The 21,764-nt window shown below is 41.5% G+C and overlaps 2 protein-coding genes across 2 annotated transcripts; both read left to right on the top strand.

The window, feature by feature from the left end:
- The first annotated feature begins 1,185 nt into the window (after window positions 1–1,185).
- Window positions 1,186–7,714, top strand: abcb9 (ATP-binding cassette, sub-family B (MDR/TAP), member 9). Its single transcript, XM_048244427.1, has 11 exons — window positions 1,186–2,342; window positions 2,570–2,684; window positions 2,781–2,911; window positions 3,481–3,686; window positions 4,345–4,542; window positions 4,691–4,819; window positions 5,007–5,195; window positions 5,436–5,609; window positions 5,878–6,037; window positions 6,450–6,559; window positions 7,177–7,714. The coding sequence occupies exons 1-11, from the start codon at window positions 1,679–1,681 to the stop codon at window positions 7,483–7,485; spliced, it is 2,385 nt and encodes a 794-aa protein (XP_048100384.1). The 5' UTR covers window positions 1,186–1,678; the 3' UTR covers window positions 7,486–7,714.
- A 358-nt stretch (window positions 7,715–8,072) lies between these two features.
- Window positions 8,073–20,846, top strand: vps37ba (VPS37B subunit of ESCRT-I a). Its single transcript, XM_048243788.1, is given in 5 exon segments — window positions 8,073–8,274; window positions 12,607–12,778; window positions 17,311–17,393; window positions 17,776–17,943; window positions 17,945–20,846. Coding segments are annotated over 5 exon segments (855 nt in total). The 5' UTR covers window positions 8,073–8,169; the 3' UTR covers window positions 18,272–20,846.
- The last annotated feature ends 918 nt before the right edge of the window (window positions 20,847–21,764 follow it).

Genomic DNA, 21,764 nt, shown 5'->3' with positions numbered 1-21,764 from the left:
GATGTGCCTATTTGGTAAAGGTCGTTCTTTCCCCACCAGTCCATTCAACAGTTGTTCCTGTCATACATTTAGCTGAATGAGGGGATAAGCAGTTCAAGTAGTGGCAACTGATATCGCTTTCACTTAACAACAGAAAAGTGTAAGTGTTTGAAATAGATTTTAGGTAATATGTGGCCACATTTCCAAAATGACTTCCCCTTCACTGTTCTCATTCATTTAAGAGGGAGAGCCTGGATGCACACACAGTCAGATCAAGTCAGGTTACGGAAAAAGAACTGGTAAATGAATGTGACTAAAAAGGCCAACAGGGCTGTTACCAAGTTATACACCACTTTCTTTGTAAATAAACAGACATGGTTTGGCCATGTCATTCACCTTGAAATATTTGTGCATCCAGACATCTTGGCATCTCTGCAGAAAATCACACGGACATACACCATGTATTTTGATTTCACAGGTCAAGTATAGACCTTGCCCTTATTTCATCTGTTTTTTTCTGTGCAGGGATTCTTCAAAACTTGATCATCTGAATGGATCTATTATCGGTCTAAACTTGTTTATCTGGGTCTATTAAACGCTCCTTAGTTCCACGCTTTTTTTTTCAATTCAGATGGTTGCAACACTTAAAAGTAGGCCTAAGTACCAAAGTATCTATCTATCTATCTATCTAAAAAAATACTGGTGTATCATCATGACTAGAATGTTTACCATCATAACTTACAAGCACAGATTTAGCCTACTTCTTGACCAGAATCTGCCACACGATATGCAATAAGTTATTAAAAAAATATTCTAAAAGTTACTTTTGGATCAGACCATGGGCCTGGGTAGTTTTAATCGTCCTGGTAGAGAGAAGTTAGTCGTTGTAAATTACACAATAGACTTTAGGACACTGGATTTCTTATTTTGTTGCGCAGTTGCGTTCGTTAGAAAGCAACCTTTCTGATGCAATAAACTCATTCATCTTAAACCATGCAGCATAATATCCCAGTAATAAGGTTCTGATTTAAAAAAATACTTTTAAACATATTAAAGAGGAACACTTTACCCGTGTACTATAAAGGGAAAAGCTTTTAGTTTTGTAAAAGATTTACAATAATATGTGAGAAAAGACAACATCAGCTGTGATTCGACAGTCCAGAATGTAAGGGAGGAGCTTCTGAGTGTTATGCAGTGTTTCCGGGTTTCCATAAGGCGCTGTAACTGGAGTGGGTTACCGGTCTATGATGGCAACATGATCCTTTCCACTGAGCTGTGAAACAGTCATACTGTCGGAAAACTCCGTTTTAGATCTGCGTTATATTACAAGAGATACAGTCTCTCAATGACCCGCGGCAGTTCTTTATTTGGTAATCGGTCCTCCAACCTCTCATGTCGCACGTACCGTGACAGGTACCAGGCTCAACGTTACGCGTAGGTGTTACGTTTAGTATGACAGTAAAGTAATTTCATCGACTTGGCTAAGGACTGGTAAGAAGAGTGTTAGTAGACCTCATAAATGAGTTTCAAGTTCATGGTGAGATAATAAGTTACCCAACACATTTTTTTAGTTGCATCATGGTGGGACGTTAGATGACTTAGCCTACTATTGTAACCTAATGATGTAACATCTCAGGCTGCTATAATGTAGTACGTTTTAAAATATTTATTTTGATATATGAAATACTGAGTCTGAAACATGCGGGCTACTGTCGTGCTGAGTTGTAACATTTTTTTTATTCTCATGGATACAATCATCTCAACAGTTCTATATGTCCGCGGCTCTCAGGTTGATATATTTGCTGATGAACTGATGAGGTTTAACATATTCCAGTCATCCTTGGACCTATGGGGAACTCTGTCGGTCCGAGTTGCTCTGCTGCTAGGAGCCTCTATAGGAGTCCTCCGGAACCGAGTAGATGGCCCTCGTAGGGTCTCAAAACTGAGCACACTGACCACCCTTATTTGCCTCACCATCATGACCTATGCACTGACCAAGCTACTGATGTTCTCAGAGAAAGAAGCTCTATTGGTTGACCCTTGGTTTTTGAGCTTAGTCTCCTGGAGCTGTGTTTCGGCAATGGGGACTATGTACCTCTGGGGAATCCTGGCAAAGACCTCTAATGCTGTGAGGGACAGCAGTGGTGAGGAGGAGACGAAAAGGCTGGTGGACCCATTGGCTGACAGCAGTTCTGAGCCGGAGGATGAGGAGAGCAAAACGTTCAGCGGGAAGCACAGGCGGTGCAAAGGGGCCAAGGAGAATTCTGACTCCCGTGCTACCGTGGGTCGCCTGCTGTCCTACTGCAAGAGGGATTCCCTGCTGTTGGCTGTTGCCTTCTTCTTTCTCATGGTCTCTGCTGTTTGTGAGTGTTGAATCTTCAGTTTTCCCAATGTCCATATAGGTGTTGTTCACATAGATTAATGCAGTGTACCGTCATGACTGGTCTAACAGGTCTTTTCCTCACAATGACAATGTAGTCTAATAGTTATAGGTTAAAGGCCACTGTTGACTGATGTCGGCTGATGTCATGCTATATCCGTTTGAACAGAGAATATGTTTTGAAATATTTAAACAAAACAAATCTTTCAGGTGAAGCTTTCATCCCCTATTACACTGGCAAGGCAATTGATGGGATAGTTATTCACCAGAGCATGGAACACTTCACAAAACCTATGATCACACTAGCAGCACTGGCTTTTGTCAGGTGAGTAACCTGTGATTTTATTGTGAGTAAATAAATGACAGTTTTGTTTTATATTGGTGAACTGTGGGCGAATGTTCATATGTGTCTTTCTCTTAGTTCTATAGCCATTGGTGTTCGAGGAGGTGTCTTCTCCATAACCTTGGCCAGATTAAACATCAGACTACGCAACCTTCTGTTTAGATCACTCATGCGTCAAGAGATTGGGTTCTTTGATTTAAACCATACAGGTGATGTCACTAAGCCCCATAGCGTGGCTGCATACATTGTTATTGTTAAAAGATCAATCTACCATGGCCTCTGTCTCCTTCTGGTGATTTAGTCTTAACTCTAAGGAACTGATTCAGTTTAAGACGTTACATAACATTTAAGACATTAGTAAACAGTTAGTAACAATGAATTATTTTCTACACAAGTCTACTCCCACTTTAGTCATTCATAATTGATAGTGCAAAGAGATTTGTTTCTCCCTTTCTGCGAGGATGTCGTGACTTATAGCATGACTAACTGTCATGATGAAATTGCATTTGCATGCATAGTTTCCGCTTTATTGGAGCCATGTCTATGAGACCTCTGTGTACATATGCCTTTCTCTACAAGCATCAATAATTCATATATTTGTACAGATTCTTGAGACTCAGATAAGTGTAACAGTAACAATAAATAGCACAGAATATGCTCCCTGCCTCCCAAAAGACGAAATTGAAGGCTAGAGGGCCTTAGAAAGATGTCCATTGTGTACATGATTTCCTTATTTTGATTTCTGATTTTTGATCAAGTGTTTTCGATCATTCTGTAGGTGACATCACATCACGTCTGACATCTGACACCACACAGGTGAGTGATTTGATCTCGCTGAATGTCAACCTTTTCCTGCGAAGCTTCATCAAGGCCGTGGGCTTCTTCATCTTCATGTTTGGGATGTCATGGAAACTGACATTAGTCACCATCATGGGCTTCCCCTATATAGCCGTTGTCTCAAAGATGTATGGGGAATACTACAAGGTAAAGTATATGTAAATTTATAAAATGTGTGTGTGTGTGTGTGTGTGTGTGTGTGTGTCATCCTCATCATAACTTATACCCCTTGTCATCTTCATTTTTTTTATTTTTATAGTTTATTATAGTTTCTTTATTCACCAAACTAATAAAAGCTTTTGTACCACTACTAGAACAATAGCATGACACTGATAACATGACATAATGTAGCAAATTGTTGTTTTTAGCTGTACTACTGTGCTATAATGTATCTCATTTGTATGTAAGCTATAACTTCCATATATTAATTTGTTAAAGGTATACACGGGTTTCCCGTTTACCAACAAAATACGCGCAGTATTAATATAACATCGTATTTTGTCATTTTTGGCGAAGACATGCATTTCGTTAGTGATATTGAACATATTTAACATTCTCTAACCATCGTGATTTCGAATTGGTGCAGTTTTCAGCACAAAAACTCATTTTATTCTTTTGCTCTTTTGCATTGCTCTATGCTGTTCTATGGTGCTTTCTGCCTCTTGTTTGCGCACACATGTTTTCGTGACGTTGCATAGAAATCCATGTATAGCACTTTCATCAGTTGTTGCTTTTGCTAGCACTGAAATTGATGTACTGTACATTGTTGACCTTGTATTGACAGTCTTGTCATTGTCATTACTAGAAATTGACCAAGGAGGTGCAAACATCACTTGCTCAAGCCAACAAGGTGGCAGAGGAGACCATATCAGCCATGAGAACGGTCCGCAGCTTTGCCAATGAAGAGCAAGAGTCTGAGTCATACTACAGCAAGTTGATGGTCATGTTCCAGCTAAACAAGAAACAAGCACTGGCCTATGCTTGCTTCATGTGGTCAAGTTGTGTAAGTAGTGCATTATAATATAATCAAATATATAATTTCTATTGCTTTGGGTTTGCAAAATTAGATGTCTATATTTGCTCAGATGTATTTAAATGACAATTGTTCATTATTCTAAAGGCTGAATGGTTTCCTTGTGTGCTTTCTGTAGATATCAGAACTGGCCCTGCAGGTAGCCATTCTCTTTTATGGGGGTCATCTTGTTATAACAGGTCAAATGAGTGGTGGGACCCTCATCTCTTTTGTCATCTATGAACTTGAATTGGGAGAGTGCTTAGAGGTATGAATCGTCTATTGCAACATTTCCTTCGCAACACTTTGAGCTTTTTGCAGAAATAAGTCTTTTTTTGGCGCAATGTTTGCGGTGACATTGGTGTGTGTATGGTGAATGTGAATGGTGGAGAGGTTCTATGTGCACATATGTGATTTCTTAAATTCAGTCTCTTTGTTGCTGGCATGTGTTGCAGAGTGTAGCATCCGTCTACACAGGACTAATGCAAGGAGTGGGGGCCGCAGAGAAGGTTTTTGAGTATATTGATAGGGAGCCTGAACATCCGTCTGGTGGCAGCTCAGCTCCAGACCATTTTAAAGGAGAAGTGGAGTTCTTAAACGTGTCCTTCAGCTATCCCACTCGACCTGACACAGAGATACTCAAGGTAGTTATTGCTTATAAGCTCAGCGTATCATACGCTTTCTTTCTTGTCATTTTGATGTCAGATAAATTAATATTATATTAAGGTATAAACTAAATTCATTTTAATGATTATAGGCAGATACAGAGATGATGAATTTGATCAAAAGAGCCAGTTGAGAGTTGTAGGTTTTGGATCAAATCGAGTGGCAGATTGCAAGTGAATGCAATAGTTGGTCAAGTTCATTTTGGCATCATTTTTCAGAATGTTTCCTTCACTATTCAACCTGGAGAGGTGACTGCGCTTGTGGGTCCATCTGGGAGTGGAAAGAGCTCTTGTGTGGGTTTACTGGAGAATTTCTACACTCCTAATGAAGGCCAAGTGCTGCTGGACGGGCGTCCAGTGCAGGACTATGAACATGCATACCTTCACTCTCAGGTGTGTTCATAATAGAAGGTGTTTTAGTCGAGATTGAGCTAAACATGTTTTGACCACCTGTGCAGCTTTGTTACTACTCATTTGTCAATCTGGTAATGAAATCAGTTACAGTTAATGTCTAAAACTTGGTTGACATGAAAGTTATGAGAAATTTGATTCATGGGAAAATTGTCTATGATGTGAGAAATGTGTTTTTCAGCCTGCAGGGGGCAACATTGTTTATGTGGTGTGTACTGAGGATACATGTGATGCACTTTTGTTGTCATAGGTGGCACTTGTGGGACAGGAGCCAGTACTGTTCGCACGGTCAGTTCAGAAGAATATTAGTTATGGCCTGAAAGACATTGCCATGGATGTTGTGGTTGAAGCAGCTGCTAAGGCCAATGCACATGACTTTGTAGTTGGCCTCCCCCAAGGCTATGAAACAGGTGAGCAGTTCAGTTATTTATGGATGCAGAGGTACCATAAGATTAATAATGATTCCAAGTATTTCCAGTAACCAAGTACATTTGCTTTATTGTGCCGGACATCTCATTCTTGGAGATTAAGTTAAATATGATATGATTTTTAATAAGTTCACTGAATAACTCTTCACTGCACTCTACCTTGGAACCTTTGTAGAAGACTGGACTCTCAGCAGCCCATAACTAGAAATAGGTTCATATTCATCCTTTTGAATTAAAACATGATCTTTGATGCACCACTAACATAGTGCCAATGACCATGTCACATCAAACAGTCCATGACAAAAACACGACCACTTGAACACGTCCTTGTGTTTTCCATGTGCTGGTGGGTGAACTAAGTGGTGCTCTGTGGTGTGTCTGTGTGTGATGACAGGGGTGGGAGAGAAGGGAGCCCAGCTGTCAGGGGGGCAGAAACAGCGCGTTGCCATCGCCCGGGCTCTCATCAGGGCCCTCATCAGGAAACTGGATGAGCGTCCTCATACTGTGCCTTAGAACATAGTTGTGAGTGACAAAGGCACAGAGACTTCAATGTTTTATGTACATTTAAAGCAATATTTAAATTAAGCCATTGTGTGGTGTTCTTAGCAGTGGTGTAGTCTACATGATACGCAGGACTACGCAGTATACCCACTTCAAAAGCATCATACCATCTCAGTATACCCACTTAAAATAGGCAAGGATAGGTATTAACATTTGGGGTTGATCACAGTATACCCACTACAGCTAACTAGACTACATCACAGTATACCCACTACAGCTAACTAGACTACACCACTGGTTCTTAGTTGTATTAGTGTGCCACTACTGCATAGTCAAAGAGCAAATTAATCAGCTAAATACTGCTGTGAATGGTGACAGCCCTTAATTGTGTGTGCTATTTATAGAAGAGGAAGACTGCAGCGATTATCAGACTGATGTATCAGATGCAGCAAGGACTTGTAGCAGAGACCCTCTATCTCTGCAGATGTCTTGTAGCATGACACTGCAGTTTTGTAAGCCAAAGCATATATAGTTGTGCTGAGTTCTGAAGTGTCTTATCCTCTTATTAATTAATGGCTGATCTCATCTTAAGCATTGCGGTTTCTTCTCTACCTTTCTAGGTTCAGCAGGCCCTGAATGATATCATGCAAGAACACACAGTGCTGATGATCGCTCATCGCCTGAGCACCGTGGAGAGGGCCAACAACATCATTGTGATTGACAACGGCCGTATAGTAGATCAGGGGACGCATGCTGAACTCATGGCCCGGAAAGGACTGTACTTCAAGTTGGTCCAGAGGCAGGTCCTGGGTATAGAAACAGGAGCAGACCTACTTAACCCTCCCAAGGACTTGCTGTGGAAGGCGGTGAATGGTAGAGCAGAGAGTGGAGAAGAAAGCAGTGACTCTGATAGCAATGTAAAGTTGTAAAGGACTGCAGTGCTGCATTTACATCATGCTGTGAATGTTGTTATGCCTCTTGAATCAGAGATTATTTATATCCAAAGTAGTCTATGTGAGTCTTTGTAAAGATGTCCTCTTTAATGGAAATTATTTAAAAACATAATGCAAAGAAACACATTTAAATTACTTGGTTCCATAATTCTAGGGACATTGTCACATTTGCATACCCATGCAATAAACTTTGTCTTAAGAATGATCTGTCAAAATAGTGGATACAATATATTGTTTTAATGTCAGTGTAATGAATGGTGCAATTTTGTTTTCATACACACTTTAGTTTAGGATTAACAACATCAAATTGTAGACGATTACATTCGTACAAAAACTATATAAATAACTAGTAAAACTGTGTTTATATGTAATGGAGGCCTACCATTATTGTCACAACGTGAACATTCTTATACAACGTCTGCAGTGCACTATGATCAAAGATCCTTGATTACTAGCTCCGCTTTAACCCTCTCTGCTATGATATTATGTATCTCTTTCACTGACGTCACGAAATCCCCACCTATCCACGGCTTCCGCTAACACTACCTAGCATAGCCAGTTAGCTCAGCTGCACTACTCCCTCCCGAAGCTCAGACTCAAGAGATTGCTCAGCAGGCTACTTGGAGAAAACCGAAAGCGACACAAACAGCTGTGACAGAAATGTCTGGGTTTGGGAACAAGTTGAGTGGATATACAATGACCCAGTTACATGAACTACTAAAAGACGATGACAAGCTCAATAAGATTGTTGGAGATATGGAGGAGGTAAGAAAAAAATAATAATTTCAAGATATGCTTAAGGTTAAATCGTGTTCTCAAAAGTTTAGCTTTGCCCCATTATTTAAGAAACCAAGGCCTCTTGTGTGTTTTTCCCGAGGGTCTTCTTCGGTCCAGTCCATAACGTCTGTGGGTGACTAGTGAAAGGTGTAGTCTAACGTGAAATTAAGTGTCTGGCGGTATAACGTAAGGCAAACTTTTGTTGGATTCGTAGCAGCAGCTACTTTTATATGGAACCACGATATTCTAACTCGCAACATTGTCAACTATATTGTTTCCTACGCACATTATCTTTTGAAACATTGTTACAACATTTTGAAACATTGTTATAAGGTTTACACAAACGAGCATTCTTATTAGGCTAGACTAACGTTGTAGTGTAGGGAAACATGGTGTTTTTTGTTTTGTTTGCGGTTTTGTTTTTTTGCATCGCGACAGTATACCGCTGTGAATTGGCAGCGTGCCCGCGTGTATGTAAGTGGAGTCCCGCGGGTGTGATACAGTTAAAATAATTTGCGAGACTATTTTTGTTTCAAAGTGTTTGATTCGTCACACAGACTCATTCGAACTGCTGTCACGTTGTGGGCTACGTCCACTGTCGTCATTCAGGCTACTGACCTTCAGACAACGTCTTGAAGCAAACTAAGATTACTTATTAATTATACAGGCCTAGCTAATAAAGCTATTGCCGTCTTGATTGTAAGGGTTACAAGCATGCCGTATACTTCATTTAAACTCAACCAAACTTTCCGCTTAGTTAGGTTGCCGTTATCACCATGTTCCTGTGTAGTTCAACAGTCATCAGGTGCTGTTTGTAAATTATCGATTACCGCGCTAGTGTTCACGACTTTTTGCTTAGATTGCTTTGACCCGATTTGGAAGGGCACATAGGCTAATAGTGTGGGGATACTTCCCACACGAACCCAGTCACAGATCTCTGAGCTTGAGCGCTGTCGTCTAGAGATCAGTTTATGCGTCGTTCCTTTTTAGGCTACCTTAACTTTGTCTTTACCTGAATTTGGCAGGTGTTAAGAGTCCAGATTCCACTGTAGGAATTGTCTCATCATTAAGGCATAGTTATACGGTGATTTAAATATACCTCACATGTGGGATGCCCCAAGGTGCATTTTTACCTAACAGTAATGTAAGCTGGTGTTCCTAGGGTTATAACATATGTGCCATTTAAATGACTAACCTCATCTCTTGTGGGGCCACATCTGACCCATGCTGGGGGGGGTGTAGTGTAGTATTGTGCACCAACTAAGTTATATGCCACAGAGGATTCTTGCATCTTAGTCACACAGAATTATTATAATTATTGTACAATGTGATTTACAATAACACATTAAGATTTACTTTTTTTTGTAACTAGTAACTAAGGTTTGTAACTATATCCTCCTGAGAACTAATCCACAGACCTATGTCCTCTGTAGTGGACATAAGTTCTAGATGCATACCCTTTTACCCATTTGAGCTATTCTATCAATTCCTGTGGTCTTTTAAAGAGGACATCCGTGGGCTTTCTAATGATATATCATGTGATTGATATATCATTATTATCAATTGCTAGGAACCTCCTCTTCCTGGTTCTCAAAAATGGTTGACATCAAAACAAGCACATTTTATGGAAGGAGGAGAGATAAGTCAAATAGTGTCTTCTTCTATTTTGAAATAATAGTGACTTTATGAATGTCCATTATAATGGACACCAGGACCAAAATATTTAGTTTTTTGGGGAAATTTAGGAGATCATTTGTATAGGATGAATGGGGGGGGTCAGATTTGGAGCTCTCAGGTGATGAGTGAGTGAAACAGAGATGAGGACTATGAACCTGGGCCTCAAGAAGATAGCGAGGAAGAGTAAGACTTAAAAATGAATTATCGCAGATGAAAGAAAAACATGAAAATTAAATGAACAATCCAGAAAAAAGAAATACAACTGTCCAAAAATGCAAATAAAGTAGTCTAGAAGGATAAATAACATTTTCCCTTATATTTGGTTAAGTTTACCCTTAATTTAATACTACTAAAAGCATAATTTGTCCATTTTTGTCTATTTTCATGGCTACCTTTTCATACTAAAACGGTCCTTCTGTCCACCACAGGGGACATGCTATAAAATTTAAAATAAAAATAATTTTTAAAAAAAAAAAATAAAAATTGTAAGATGTTTTTTTTAATCCTAAATAGAAAGGAAATCACAAAAAAAAGAAATTGTTGGACACTTTTTTTTTTCTTGGTTCTCAGGAGGATATTGGATAGGACTCTCTTCTGCAGTCTGCCCCTGTCAGTGATGCATATTTTGATCTGTTGCCCTGCCTTGAAAACCAAAAGACAACAATTTTATCACCAAAATTCTGTAGCTGATGTTTTTAGTAAGGTCCCACCTTTGAAGGTTTTAGAGTATCTTAGCATAGATTTTAAAAAGCATATTTATGTTATTCTCTAACACTGCTCTGGCCATTAAATAGCCTTTAAACAGTTGTTGAAATGGCCTTAAATTACATAATCAAGCAAACAAACAAACTCTTCTGCAGTTTCAACCTTTGCAAGGTTGTTTGGCTTTAGGAAAGGTATGAAAATCAGCTGAATTTCCATGTGTATCCCTTGACACTAGCCTTTCAGCATGCACTCAAAGCTCAGATGGGGGATGGGGTGGGCTTTTTGAGTTTCAGTTTTTATGAAAACCATCAGAACGCTATTGTGAACTACTTCCCCATCTACGCCAAAGTGGAAGCATGAAAGTACAACACAGCACAGGAGGTCTAAAAGTACTGTAGAAGATTCCAGACACACGTGAGAGAGTTCACCACATGTACCTTCATCTGTCTTTTACACGCTGTAAACCACCGGTCTGAAAATGAACTAAAATGTTAATCCTTTCCCAGGGCCTCAGTAACTGGAAGGCTCTTCAACCCGACCTATTTGTCTGAGCGCCTAATCACTATCTGTAACCCGCTGATGATGCACAACATGCTGGCTCTTTGTCTTTTTGTCTATCTGTGTGACATTCTGTTCTCAGTAGGTGTAAGGTTGTTATGCAATGTCTGCTGGGAGGTGGTATGAACACAACAACGTGTGTGCATGTGTTTATGAGCCTCTGACTTCTGTTTTACAGCTGATGAATTTGAGTAACCTTAATATCTCTCAGGAAGAGGTCTGCATTTTAAATGTGATGGTCTGTAATTGCCCTATTTAGATAAAGTGTTTGGGATTCAGAAAGTTTACAGACTATTCTTTCAAAAGCACTCGGTCATTATACGTTGCTATTGTACCACTTAAACATATATAAGCTTGTGTGGAATGGGTAATACCCAGTGGTTCACAGGGAAAGACTGTGAATGTCCCTATTGGAAGCGCCTATACACCTGGCCTGTCAGTCATGGTGTTATAATGCTGATTTGGTATACTCACAGTTTTAAATGCCTGGGGAGGAAGAAATATTTGCCATGGTTTGGCAATATTTGGCATCTGTGAGCAGTAATGCCCCCCTTCAACTGGTCCTGGGATGGGACAACCACCCCAGGACCAGTTGAAGGGGGGCATTACTGCTCACAATGGCCCTTTTCCTCTGAATCACCAATGTGCCTTGACACAGGGAAGGGTTTTAAATTGTAAGCCTTTTCTTGCATTCTTCATTCTTCTGTGTCTCATTACAGAATACCCTACAACCTCCATAAGGTTTGGCATTTTTAAAAGGCCCTTTCCTCCCACAGCCATGTGTTTTTGCAGTGCAGTGGTTTATAAAATCAAGTTAACCAAGAGTGGTTGTGATGGGGGTGTTGTGCTAAATGCATTTCATCCCCATCCACTGGCTTGTTTTTGCTCTGGTGGGACAAGCTCCCCTCAGAGTATGATGTGCTCCTTGGTCCCTAGGTTGAATAAGCACGGTTTAATCACGCACATCCAGTTAGCTCCGGTGTGCGGATCTTAACTTTTTCTTTTTCTCCTTGGGCCCTAGGAAATAATACCTCTGATTCATATGATGGATGCTGTGGAGCAATACATCTCTAAATGTCCAGCTGTTCGGCGTGGTGCTCTGAAAAATGTCCCATGGTTGATGCTATGAATTAAAACGTCATTTTGGCTGACTGATAATGCAAGCTGCTAGCTGTTCTACAGCTGATTTACTTTATCACTATCAATCAAAGTATGAAGGCTATCAATTCATTAGGGCTGTAATAACTCCATCCTTAGCTCTTCCTTAGCTGACCTTTGCTCATTTCCTGTGTCATTCTATGGGAAGTCCTTTGAGTAATGATGGGTCCATTGGAAATGTCAACAAATGTGTGACCTGTATAATCCACGTTTGCATTGTAGGTCCAGAATGTCCAGCAGAGCAAAGAGATCACCCTGGCCGGCAACCGCAGCCTGGCCGAGCAGAACCTCCAGCTCCAGCCGCAGTTAGACTTCCAGAAGAACGAGCTGACCAAACGCTACCGCTGTCTCCAGGAGCTCTACGAGGCCTACCAACTCCGCAAGTCCACGCTAGGTGAGATGCCACAACTGTTTTTCAGGTTTTCATGGAAAAACCTTCAAGCCCAGACGTGGCTGTTTGTAAAATGAAAAAAAGGTTGAACCTTAAGTGATCTGTGTACTATTGCTCACCACAGGATTTGTACAGGGTGTGACATGAACATTGGCTGTTCTGCCAAGTTGCCATGATTGCATGCACTGTATTTACTCACCATGGGACAAGGTACATAATTAGGGCATGTGGGTGTTCCGGAGGATTGGAAAGAGAAACCAAATGGAAAGCTTCATATAAAGCTTTATTGTTCATTCAGTGGTACAGTTGGGTGTGACGCCACCAAAATAACTGACACAAACTTGCACACGGAACGCATATTTGGCACATAGAACAGGTTGACATGTGTAAGACAGGAATTAATGTTTTATATGGTATAGGGATGTCTTTGTCATTGATTGATAAAGGACACTGTCCCTGAAAATATACATGTGGATTTTCCACGACTGGTAGAATATTGATGCGTCATTGTATATAGTGTGTCTTATCGAGAAGCCTACCACCAGGGCTTCCTACAGTAGCACACCCTGGTCTAACCAGTTCTTCTAGCTTCTGCTCTGTTTAATTTTAATGAGCTTGTAGGTGTTCGTGTCCATTAGGCCACAGGCATGTACCAAGCTGTTGTCACCATATAGCTGCTGGAGTTTGGAAATGGGAACCAGCTGTCTGTTGGGTGGTTGGTGCTCTCTACAGAAGTGTCATAGATAGATAGATAGATAGATAGATAGATAGATACTTTATTGATCCCCAAGGGGGGGGGGGGGGGGATTCAAAAAAACGAGCATGTGTCATGACGTGTCATGTTGAGTCTAGGTCGACATATCATGAGTAAAAGGAGCTGTCACTGATTGTGTTGCGTGTTGCAATGGTTGCCAAGCAGCTCACTCAAAACAACATGCTAACATTTCTCCTTAGTTTGTCTCCTTCAGGCCAATGAGTTAGTTAGAGGTTAATGTTTCTGGGAATGAGATAACATTCTTTCCACAGGCTTTTGCGGTTTGATTTTCCATGACATTGAAGCACACAACCACAGAGAGAGTGAACCAGGTCTTTGTGGTGGGATTATCACAGTTAGTCGCCTATCAAGCAGCTTTACTTCCCTCTTTATGAGTGCAGTAATATCTGAGTGGTTTACTGAGAGTGACAGAAAAGCACAGGTTTCCCCATCTCTAAGCTCTTGCCTGAGCTTTTTTTTCTCCAGTCGGCAGAAATGGCAGAAGCAGCCGACTGCCATTTGTTTTGTTGGTGAGGAGGGGGGCTGAGTTGGATGTGGGTAACCCACTTTTCCCTCGCACTGCCTGTCCCACTTCTGGATTTGTAGTAAGCAGCTGGGCAGCAGGGCCGTAAGCTACCGCACGGGAGCCACCCGCTTGACCCAGATGATAAAGCTCTGGTCTTCGGGGCAAAAAAAAAAAAGGATGGACAAGCGCTGATGTTTCTCTGTGTGCTTTTACCACCATTACCCCAATGTGTACCACCATGCAAACACACACACACACACCCCCCACACATCCAGGGAAGGCTGTCATGGCAATGGAAGGGAGGCAGTGGAGGGCAGCATGGCATACTATTGGCCCTTCTCAACATTAAGCCAACAGTGAGCTTTTGTGCTTCGGGGGGTGTGTGAGGGCAAAAACAACTCCTGCTGGACAGAGCCGTGTCCACCCTCCCTGCTCTGGGAGCACGGCTGGCTCGGACGCATACATGAGCAAATAGCTGTCTCATGATCATTGGCCCAGACCGCACTACACGGCTGTTGGAAGGTGAAGACTGGCCCATTGTTTGGCCCAGCGTCGATAACCCTGTGGTTAGGCGAGGGAGAGAGAGGTGAACCTGGTGTCCAGTTGCTCTTGTGATGGGGATTCCAGAGCTGCCTTCTGTCCTTTCACAGACAGTACAATCCCCACTCACTTTGTAATGTGAAACACAAGGTGATTTTCAGAGGGGATTTTGGGTGGGAATGGTGGTGGTGGGGTGTTTTAAGCGTATATGTAGTACAGGGGACTGTTTAGCAATGCAAAGTCACTGTGATGGGTGCAACCAACAGTCAGCCATTTCTCCACTTCCGGTACTGACTTGGTACTCTTGTAGGATGGCGATCACAATGGAGAGAGAGAGACACTTTGCCCAGAGCCGTATATAGAAGTCATAGGGCAGAACCATTGAAACCGAGTTGACCAAAGCCTCTCATCCAGATGTGACCCTGTCTAATCATGTGTGTTTTTTTTTTAATGGTCTGGCCCTTCATGGTCAAATGATAGATACTTTATTGATCCTCAAGGGGAAATGCAAGGGTCTCAGTAGCATACAGACATAACACACAACATGCACTTACAACAGAAATGGTAAACATTAGTATAGTATAAACATATAACTAAACTCCACTGTACAATAAAGACAGTAGAAGATAAGAAACTAACAAAACTAAATACTTAATACAATAAATGTACTGTACATAGACTCTACACTCTGGGGGAATGTCCGTAAGCTCCCATGTACATGCCCCAAGACTCTAGTGCTGTAGCTGCCTGGCTGTTGGCTGTAGCAACTCGAGCTAAACTGATTGTTTTTATTTTTTTCATACTGACAGTTCTCGGTGACCTCGAGAAACAGAGATCTATGTGAAAACTCGCCGAATTTCTCCTTTAAAGGTGCAGAAATATCTTAAGACCCATCATAATAGTATGACCATAACACATTTAAAAGCTACATTGTGACCAATACTCAGAGTCTTCTTTTTTAATTACAGTCGAAATAAATATACAGTACCCTCCAGAATTCTTGGCCCCTCTGCTAAAGTTGACTAAAAAGAGGAATCTTAATCCCTTAAGTAAAAAATGAAGAAATATCCTACCTTTAAAGGACACCAATGTTCTTTGTGAATGAATAATGTATCATAAATAAATAACTGTTCTTCCTTAAAATACAGGGGTTATCAGAATTGGCACCGCTATGTTAAATTCCCATAGAGGCAGGCCGATTTTTATTTTTAAAGGCCAGTTATTTCATGGATCCAGGATTCTATGCATCCTGATAAAGTTCCCTTGGCCTTTGGAATTAAAATAGCCCCACATCACATACCCTTTACCATACCTAAAGATTGGCATGGTTTTATTTCAGTTAGCCTATTATCTGGTTTGATGCTCATTGAGCTCAATGCAAATGATTAAATATCAATTAAAGGCCCTCAATAGGAAAAGAATATATATTTTGTACAGGGGCAGCCGTGGCCTACTGGTTAGCGCTTCGGACTTGTAACCGGAGGGTTGCCGGTTCGAACCCCGACCAGTAGGAATGGCTGAAGTGCCCTTGAGCAAGGCACCTAACCCCTCACTGCTCCCCGAGCCCTCATTTGTGTGCTGAGTGTGTTTCACTAATTCACGGATTGGGATAAATGCGGAGACCAAATTTCCCTCACGGGATCAAAAAAAGTACATACGTTGTACAATGCATTTTATTTAGCTTTGTCCTTTGTGGCCATTTGCAGGAATTCCTTGTTGTGTTGTTCTCGTGAGAATGCGTTGTGTTTACTGAGAGATGGCTATCTGATTCCACACCTGACTATGACTAACAGGCCTTTATGCAGGTTAGCATGACTCACTGGGTCAGTGACATGGCATCCTGGCAGGCTGGGGTGTCTCGGAATGGGATAAGACTGTGAAGACTCAATGCTTTTCTATAGTAACATTCTCAAGTCCACTTGAGACTTCTGTTACGTAGGTGGTGGATGATGTGAGACTTAGGCTACTGTCTCTCTTATGTAAACTCCACCCGGATGTCTAATGTAACTAAAACCCTTATTTAATATGTACGTAATATGGGTGTGTATTACCAGGATAGGTTTATACCACTGGTTAAGGTCTAAATGCATTGTCAACGGTTCTGCGCTAGTGCAACTGCAGAGCTTCCTGCATTTGGGATCATTGTCTGTCTTGTTTCCTCCGAGACTCCATGGTCTATTTCTGTGCGCTGTGACTCATGTGATCGCCGGCCTGTCGAACACAAGAGCCGCTCAGTGCTGGCAGGGCTTTCTCGTGTGTTGCAGTGTGCCAGCCCCTTTGCTTTCTTCCAGTATCGGGTGTCAGTCAGATCTACGAGAGGGACGGGCAGATGGGGGTTGTGGGCAGGAAAAGTTTCAAATGATGCCCACCCCTTGACCCACACTCGTCAGCTGTTCTGGCATCACATGGCACCAGAGGTTATTCTTTCTGCAGTATGGTGGGTCCAAAACCAGGCTGTAAGCTTTTATTCCAAGACTGTAATGCAATTATCCATGTCTTCCAAGTTTTTTCCCTGCATGTTGTTCAAGTCACACACTTACCTGGTTCAGCACTTTTTTGGGGTTGACATGTCCTCAGGTGTATTGATTGCTGCCACATTGCTTGTATGTCATAAAGTGAAAACATTTGGGATACGTTGGGAAATATGGGACAGGACACAGTTCTTTTCCCATACATTTTTTCCCCTCATTGCTCTCTGTCTGTCCGTGTTTACAGATGATCTGTCTGGGAACAGCTCTTTAGACACATTGCTCGCGCTGCTGCAGGCAGAAGGAGCCAAGATCGAGGAGGAAACGGAGGTAATGAGCGCGTGTTGAAGTGCCATGCAGGCTCACTGAGAGATCATAGGGTAGAGTTTGAAGGATGTGGCTTTGGTTTGCGCTGTACTTTTCTACTTCTTTTCCTGTTTTCAGTCCCAGTGTTACTGCAGTTTATTTTCATGTCTGTCAGGTAATATCATTGTGCATCAGAAGTGAGGGAACAGGGTAGCAGTTGTGGCTGTCTGAGTGCTGGCTAAATTTATTCCGCCACTACTTGCAAAAAATGCACCAGTATACTGCCATTATGTGGATAATTTATTTCTGCATGTCTGTTGTATATTTGGGGTGGAAATTTCATCTGACTTATTGTGTATATAAGTTATTCATTGCCGACTTGCCCAATCTCTTTTATGTCTTCCAGAACATGGCTGATTCCTTTTTGGATGGGAACATTTCTTTGGATGCATTCATCGACGACTATCGGAACAAAAGAAAGCTAGCCCATTTGCGACGGGTGAAGATCGATAAGCTCCGTGAGCTGGTCCTAAAGGGACCGTCGGTGCCCCTTGCCCCCAGTCCCATCCTCTCGTCCCCCGGAGCTGCCGGCTAAACCCTCCCCCTTGCGCATGGAGCCCAGCTCCAGCAACATCAGCTCCCCGGTGCCCCAACCCAGGCGAGCCCCACCACCTCCACCCCTCAGGACTCCGCCTGCCCCTCCCGCCACAGCCGCCCAGGCCGCCCCGGTGTTCTCCTACCCTACCCCCTCCTACCCACCCGTCCCCCCCAGAGTGGGCCAATCTGTGCCCAGCTTTAATCAGGGTTACCCACAACACGCCTTCATGCCCCAGTACCCACCTGCACTTCCCCAGAGGCCCCCGCCTCGCATAGTCCCGCAGCCTGGCTTCATCATCCAGTGATGACACAGCAGCAGGGTGTTTGCTGGGAAAGAAGATACGTGCACATGTGGACTTACACGCTGGCGCCTTGTTTTTCCTGTATGAGGTCTGCAGTGTCTACACCTCTGGACATATCGTTGCACATCCAGGCTGCCAATAGAGTCTGCTGACATTGGATGGTATGGACAATGCATAAGACAGACAGAAGAGAAAATATCGCCACAAATTTGCACTTGCAGCTTGTGTATTCCCTTTCCCCAGTTATTTTTCCAATTCAAACTTGTTTGTTGTTACTATGAAAAAAGTTAGGTTGCTTCATCCAATGCTCAGAAGGAAAGTTTAAAGAGAGGCAGCTGGAGTTGCCGATTACTCAGCCTACTCATATTACAGACAATGTCCTACAGATCCTGAACATATCCTGGCTTCTATGACGAGCTTATGTTATTTTACTTTTTTACATGTGTTCGAATTTGTGTATGTTCTATTGCATTTCAAATATGAACAGCATTTTAATTTGTGAAATGGAAAAAGCCTATGCACAAAGACAAAGACTGCACTGTTTTGGTGAGAAAGGAAGAGCGAACGAAAAATCACACACAAAACAAAAAAACATTTTTGGTCACACACACAAAAAAAACATTTTACATACAGGTTACATGCACAAGCACAACCTGGACTCCAAGATGTTTCTCCTGGTTGATTTTTTTTTTTTTTTTTTTTTTTTCCAACTGGATTTGAGTCCTTGTCTTTTGAGTGTGCTATGGCTATGGCTATACATGTTGGAATGGTAAGCTAAGGTGTGCCACTTGTAGTAGGCCATTCAGGAAAACTGGATTATTGAGAAAGGGCTTTGATGCAGGAGGTAATCCAGCGAAATCCTGTTGAGGAGATGACCGTGTTGCTGCTTCAAATGTCTCAGGGCAGGAACACATTGAACTGTGTGTGTGTGTGTGTGTGTGTGTGTGTGTGTGTGTGTGTGTGTGTGTGTGTGTGTGTGTGTGTGTGTGTGTGTGTGTGTGTGTGTGTGTGTGTGTGCATGCATATGTGTGCGTTTTGGGGAGTATGCAAGGGGGCATATATAGGTGTCTGCTTGCACTGTCTTTGCCATCTGTGTATGTACACTGAATATTTTACCATTGATTAAAATAACCTGTTATCTGTAAACATTGTCTTCTAACGAATATGGTCTCATCACATCTCTTAATGCTTTATTAGCAACGACTGACCAACTCTCAGAGATAATCACCTAAGACTTCATTTTTCCATTCATCATTGTCATGCACTTGTATGGAACCTGTAGACACCATCAATCACACATTATTTTGATACAGTTTGTGTAGCCTTGCAGTCATTGGTGAATTCATTAAAATATAATCAAATATAGGATGAGTATACACAATCACATGAATCATGCCTTACTGGCATCCAGATCCATCCTACACTGTTGCTTGAAGTCACTGAGTGCCTTTTCAGTGTGCATGCTGTCACACCTGTCATAGTACTTCCAAGCTGTCCTCAGCTAGTACGCCAACACCTTTGTAGGTACATACCAGGCTTCACATGTAATTTGGTACGCCTGTTAAGCAGGGATGTGGTGAAGTCTGTTTTCATTTCTTACTCTGAATGGCATCTCAGACAGGCTTGGCAGGGTTGGGTTCTGAGAGAAGAGATCCTTTTTGGAAGGTGTATGCTGGTTATTCCTTTGCAGTGGTTGGGAATGAATCTATCAACATTTGCATCTGAGTTTAGACCAATTGAGAAGGTTATTTTTCCTTTCTTATATGGGGTGCACTTTGACAAGAGGGGACAAATTGTGGGAGGTGTGTGTGTGTTTCTTTCGATAATTTGAAAAAACTATTAAATAATTGTAAACCACCCTAGACCAGCATTTACCACTCCTCTGATATGTTTGTTGTGTTCATTATATACAGGTTTTCACCACATTACATTTTTTGCCTTCCTGGGAAAATTTCCAGACAGCTATGTAATAAAATCTACTCTTTTTGTATGCCCCTTATGTATTACAGGACATTATTATTATAAAAATTAAACTAATATTGCATCAGTTTTTAGTGGTGGTTGGAATTGCTTTGGTTGGTTTTGAGAGTAATTAATGCAAAAAATAAAAATTCATTCATTTTATTTTTTATTTGCATTGTTTCTTTCTAAAAAAATGTTGGCCCTATGTAGTTGGACCTTGTGCAAGCAAATGTGTAAAAAGTACCTCAAACAAAGTATCCATAATTAAAAACAGGACATGGAACAATGGTTTTTGTTTTTACATTTTGCAAAAATGTTAAGCATTTTTCAAGGAGCATAATCTAATGGCTGTCTATAACACAAAGTTGGTGCTTCAGTTCGGTATAAAGAGTTATGTCTATGTCTGTACACAAGCCAGGGATGAGACCAGGGGCCAGAAGGGCTACAATGCAACGAAACAAACTTTTGAAATGTCTGGTTATGCTTAATATGAATTTGAATGTTAACATTGAACTTTTTGGGATGGGGTCTATTTCAGCCCTGTGAATAGGTGTACCCTGAAAAACAATGCATTGTAATATATTAAACAATACAGGACTATGTTCATGGTATGGAGGATGGTGTGACGTGTCAATGTATGTTAAATCAAACCTTTAACAGTACAAGCCAAAATGTACAAGCTGTGCACATGGTTCACCTACATACAATACAGAACTATGTACTGAGCATGGAGGAAGGTGGGACATGTGGGTCTCAATTCAAGGGCAAGAGGGGCTACAATGCACCTCCCCCCAACAAAAACAAACTTGTATGGCTATGCTTAATATGAATTTGAATGGTAACTTTCAAAATTTACTGATGCACTACCCATTTCAGCCCCGTGAATAGGCGACCCTGAAAAACAATGAGGTGAATCTCAATATTTTTTCACATATCAAGGGTATGCCATTAGAAAATGTAGTTCATTGGGATGTGGTGGTTATGTGTGTGTGTGTGTAAGGTGTGTAAGGTCTCAATGTAGCCTATGTTATATCACATCTAGAGGGTATAGACGTTTATATAATGTGTTTAGGCTGTCTAATATGCAGTGTTGGGAGTAACGAGTTACAAAAGTAATGTAATTACTGTAATATATTGCTTTTTGCTGTAACGTGGTAATGTAAGGCATTAGAAAAAAACAATTGGGTAATATTTTACTCGGTACAAACTTCAGTAATGCGCCTTACAATCCATTTTAACCTGAAATTAAGTGGTGTTATGTTTTGATTACTTAGGACTTAGGTCGCAAAAACAGTGACTTCGGACTTGATGTGCAACTCCACTCAAAAGACTTCAGACTTGACTCTGACTCGAGCTTCGAGACTCCTGAACAAGCTGTATTTCATGCAATTATTGCTTTTTTAATCTAAATGTATTCATGTATTTCTATTTTATTTTACTGCTACATATACTTTGTGAAACGTATAACGAGCGGCATGGCCCCTTTGCCATAATGTGCAATGTAACGCATGCGCTATGTGCGCACACTCACAGA

Source organism: Alosa alosa, chromosome 5 (assembly GCF_017589495.1).
Source record: "Alosa alosa isolate M-15738 ecotype Scorff River chromosome 5, AALO_Geno_1.1, whole genome shotgun sequence".
In the NCBI taxonomy this organism is placed as follows: Eukaryota; Metazoa; Chordata; class Actinopteri; order Clupeiformes; family Clupeidae; genus Alosa; species Alosa alosa.
This window is presented reverse-complemented; position numbering and strand designations above follow the sequence as displayed.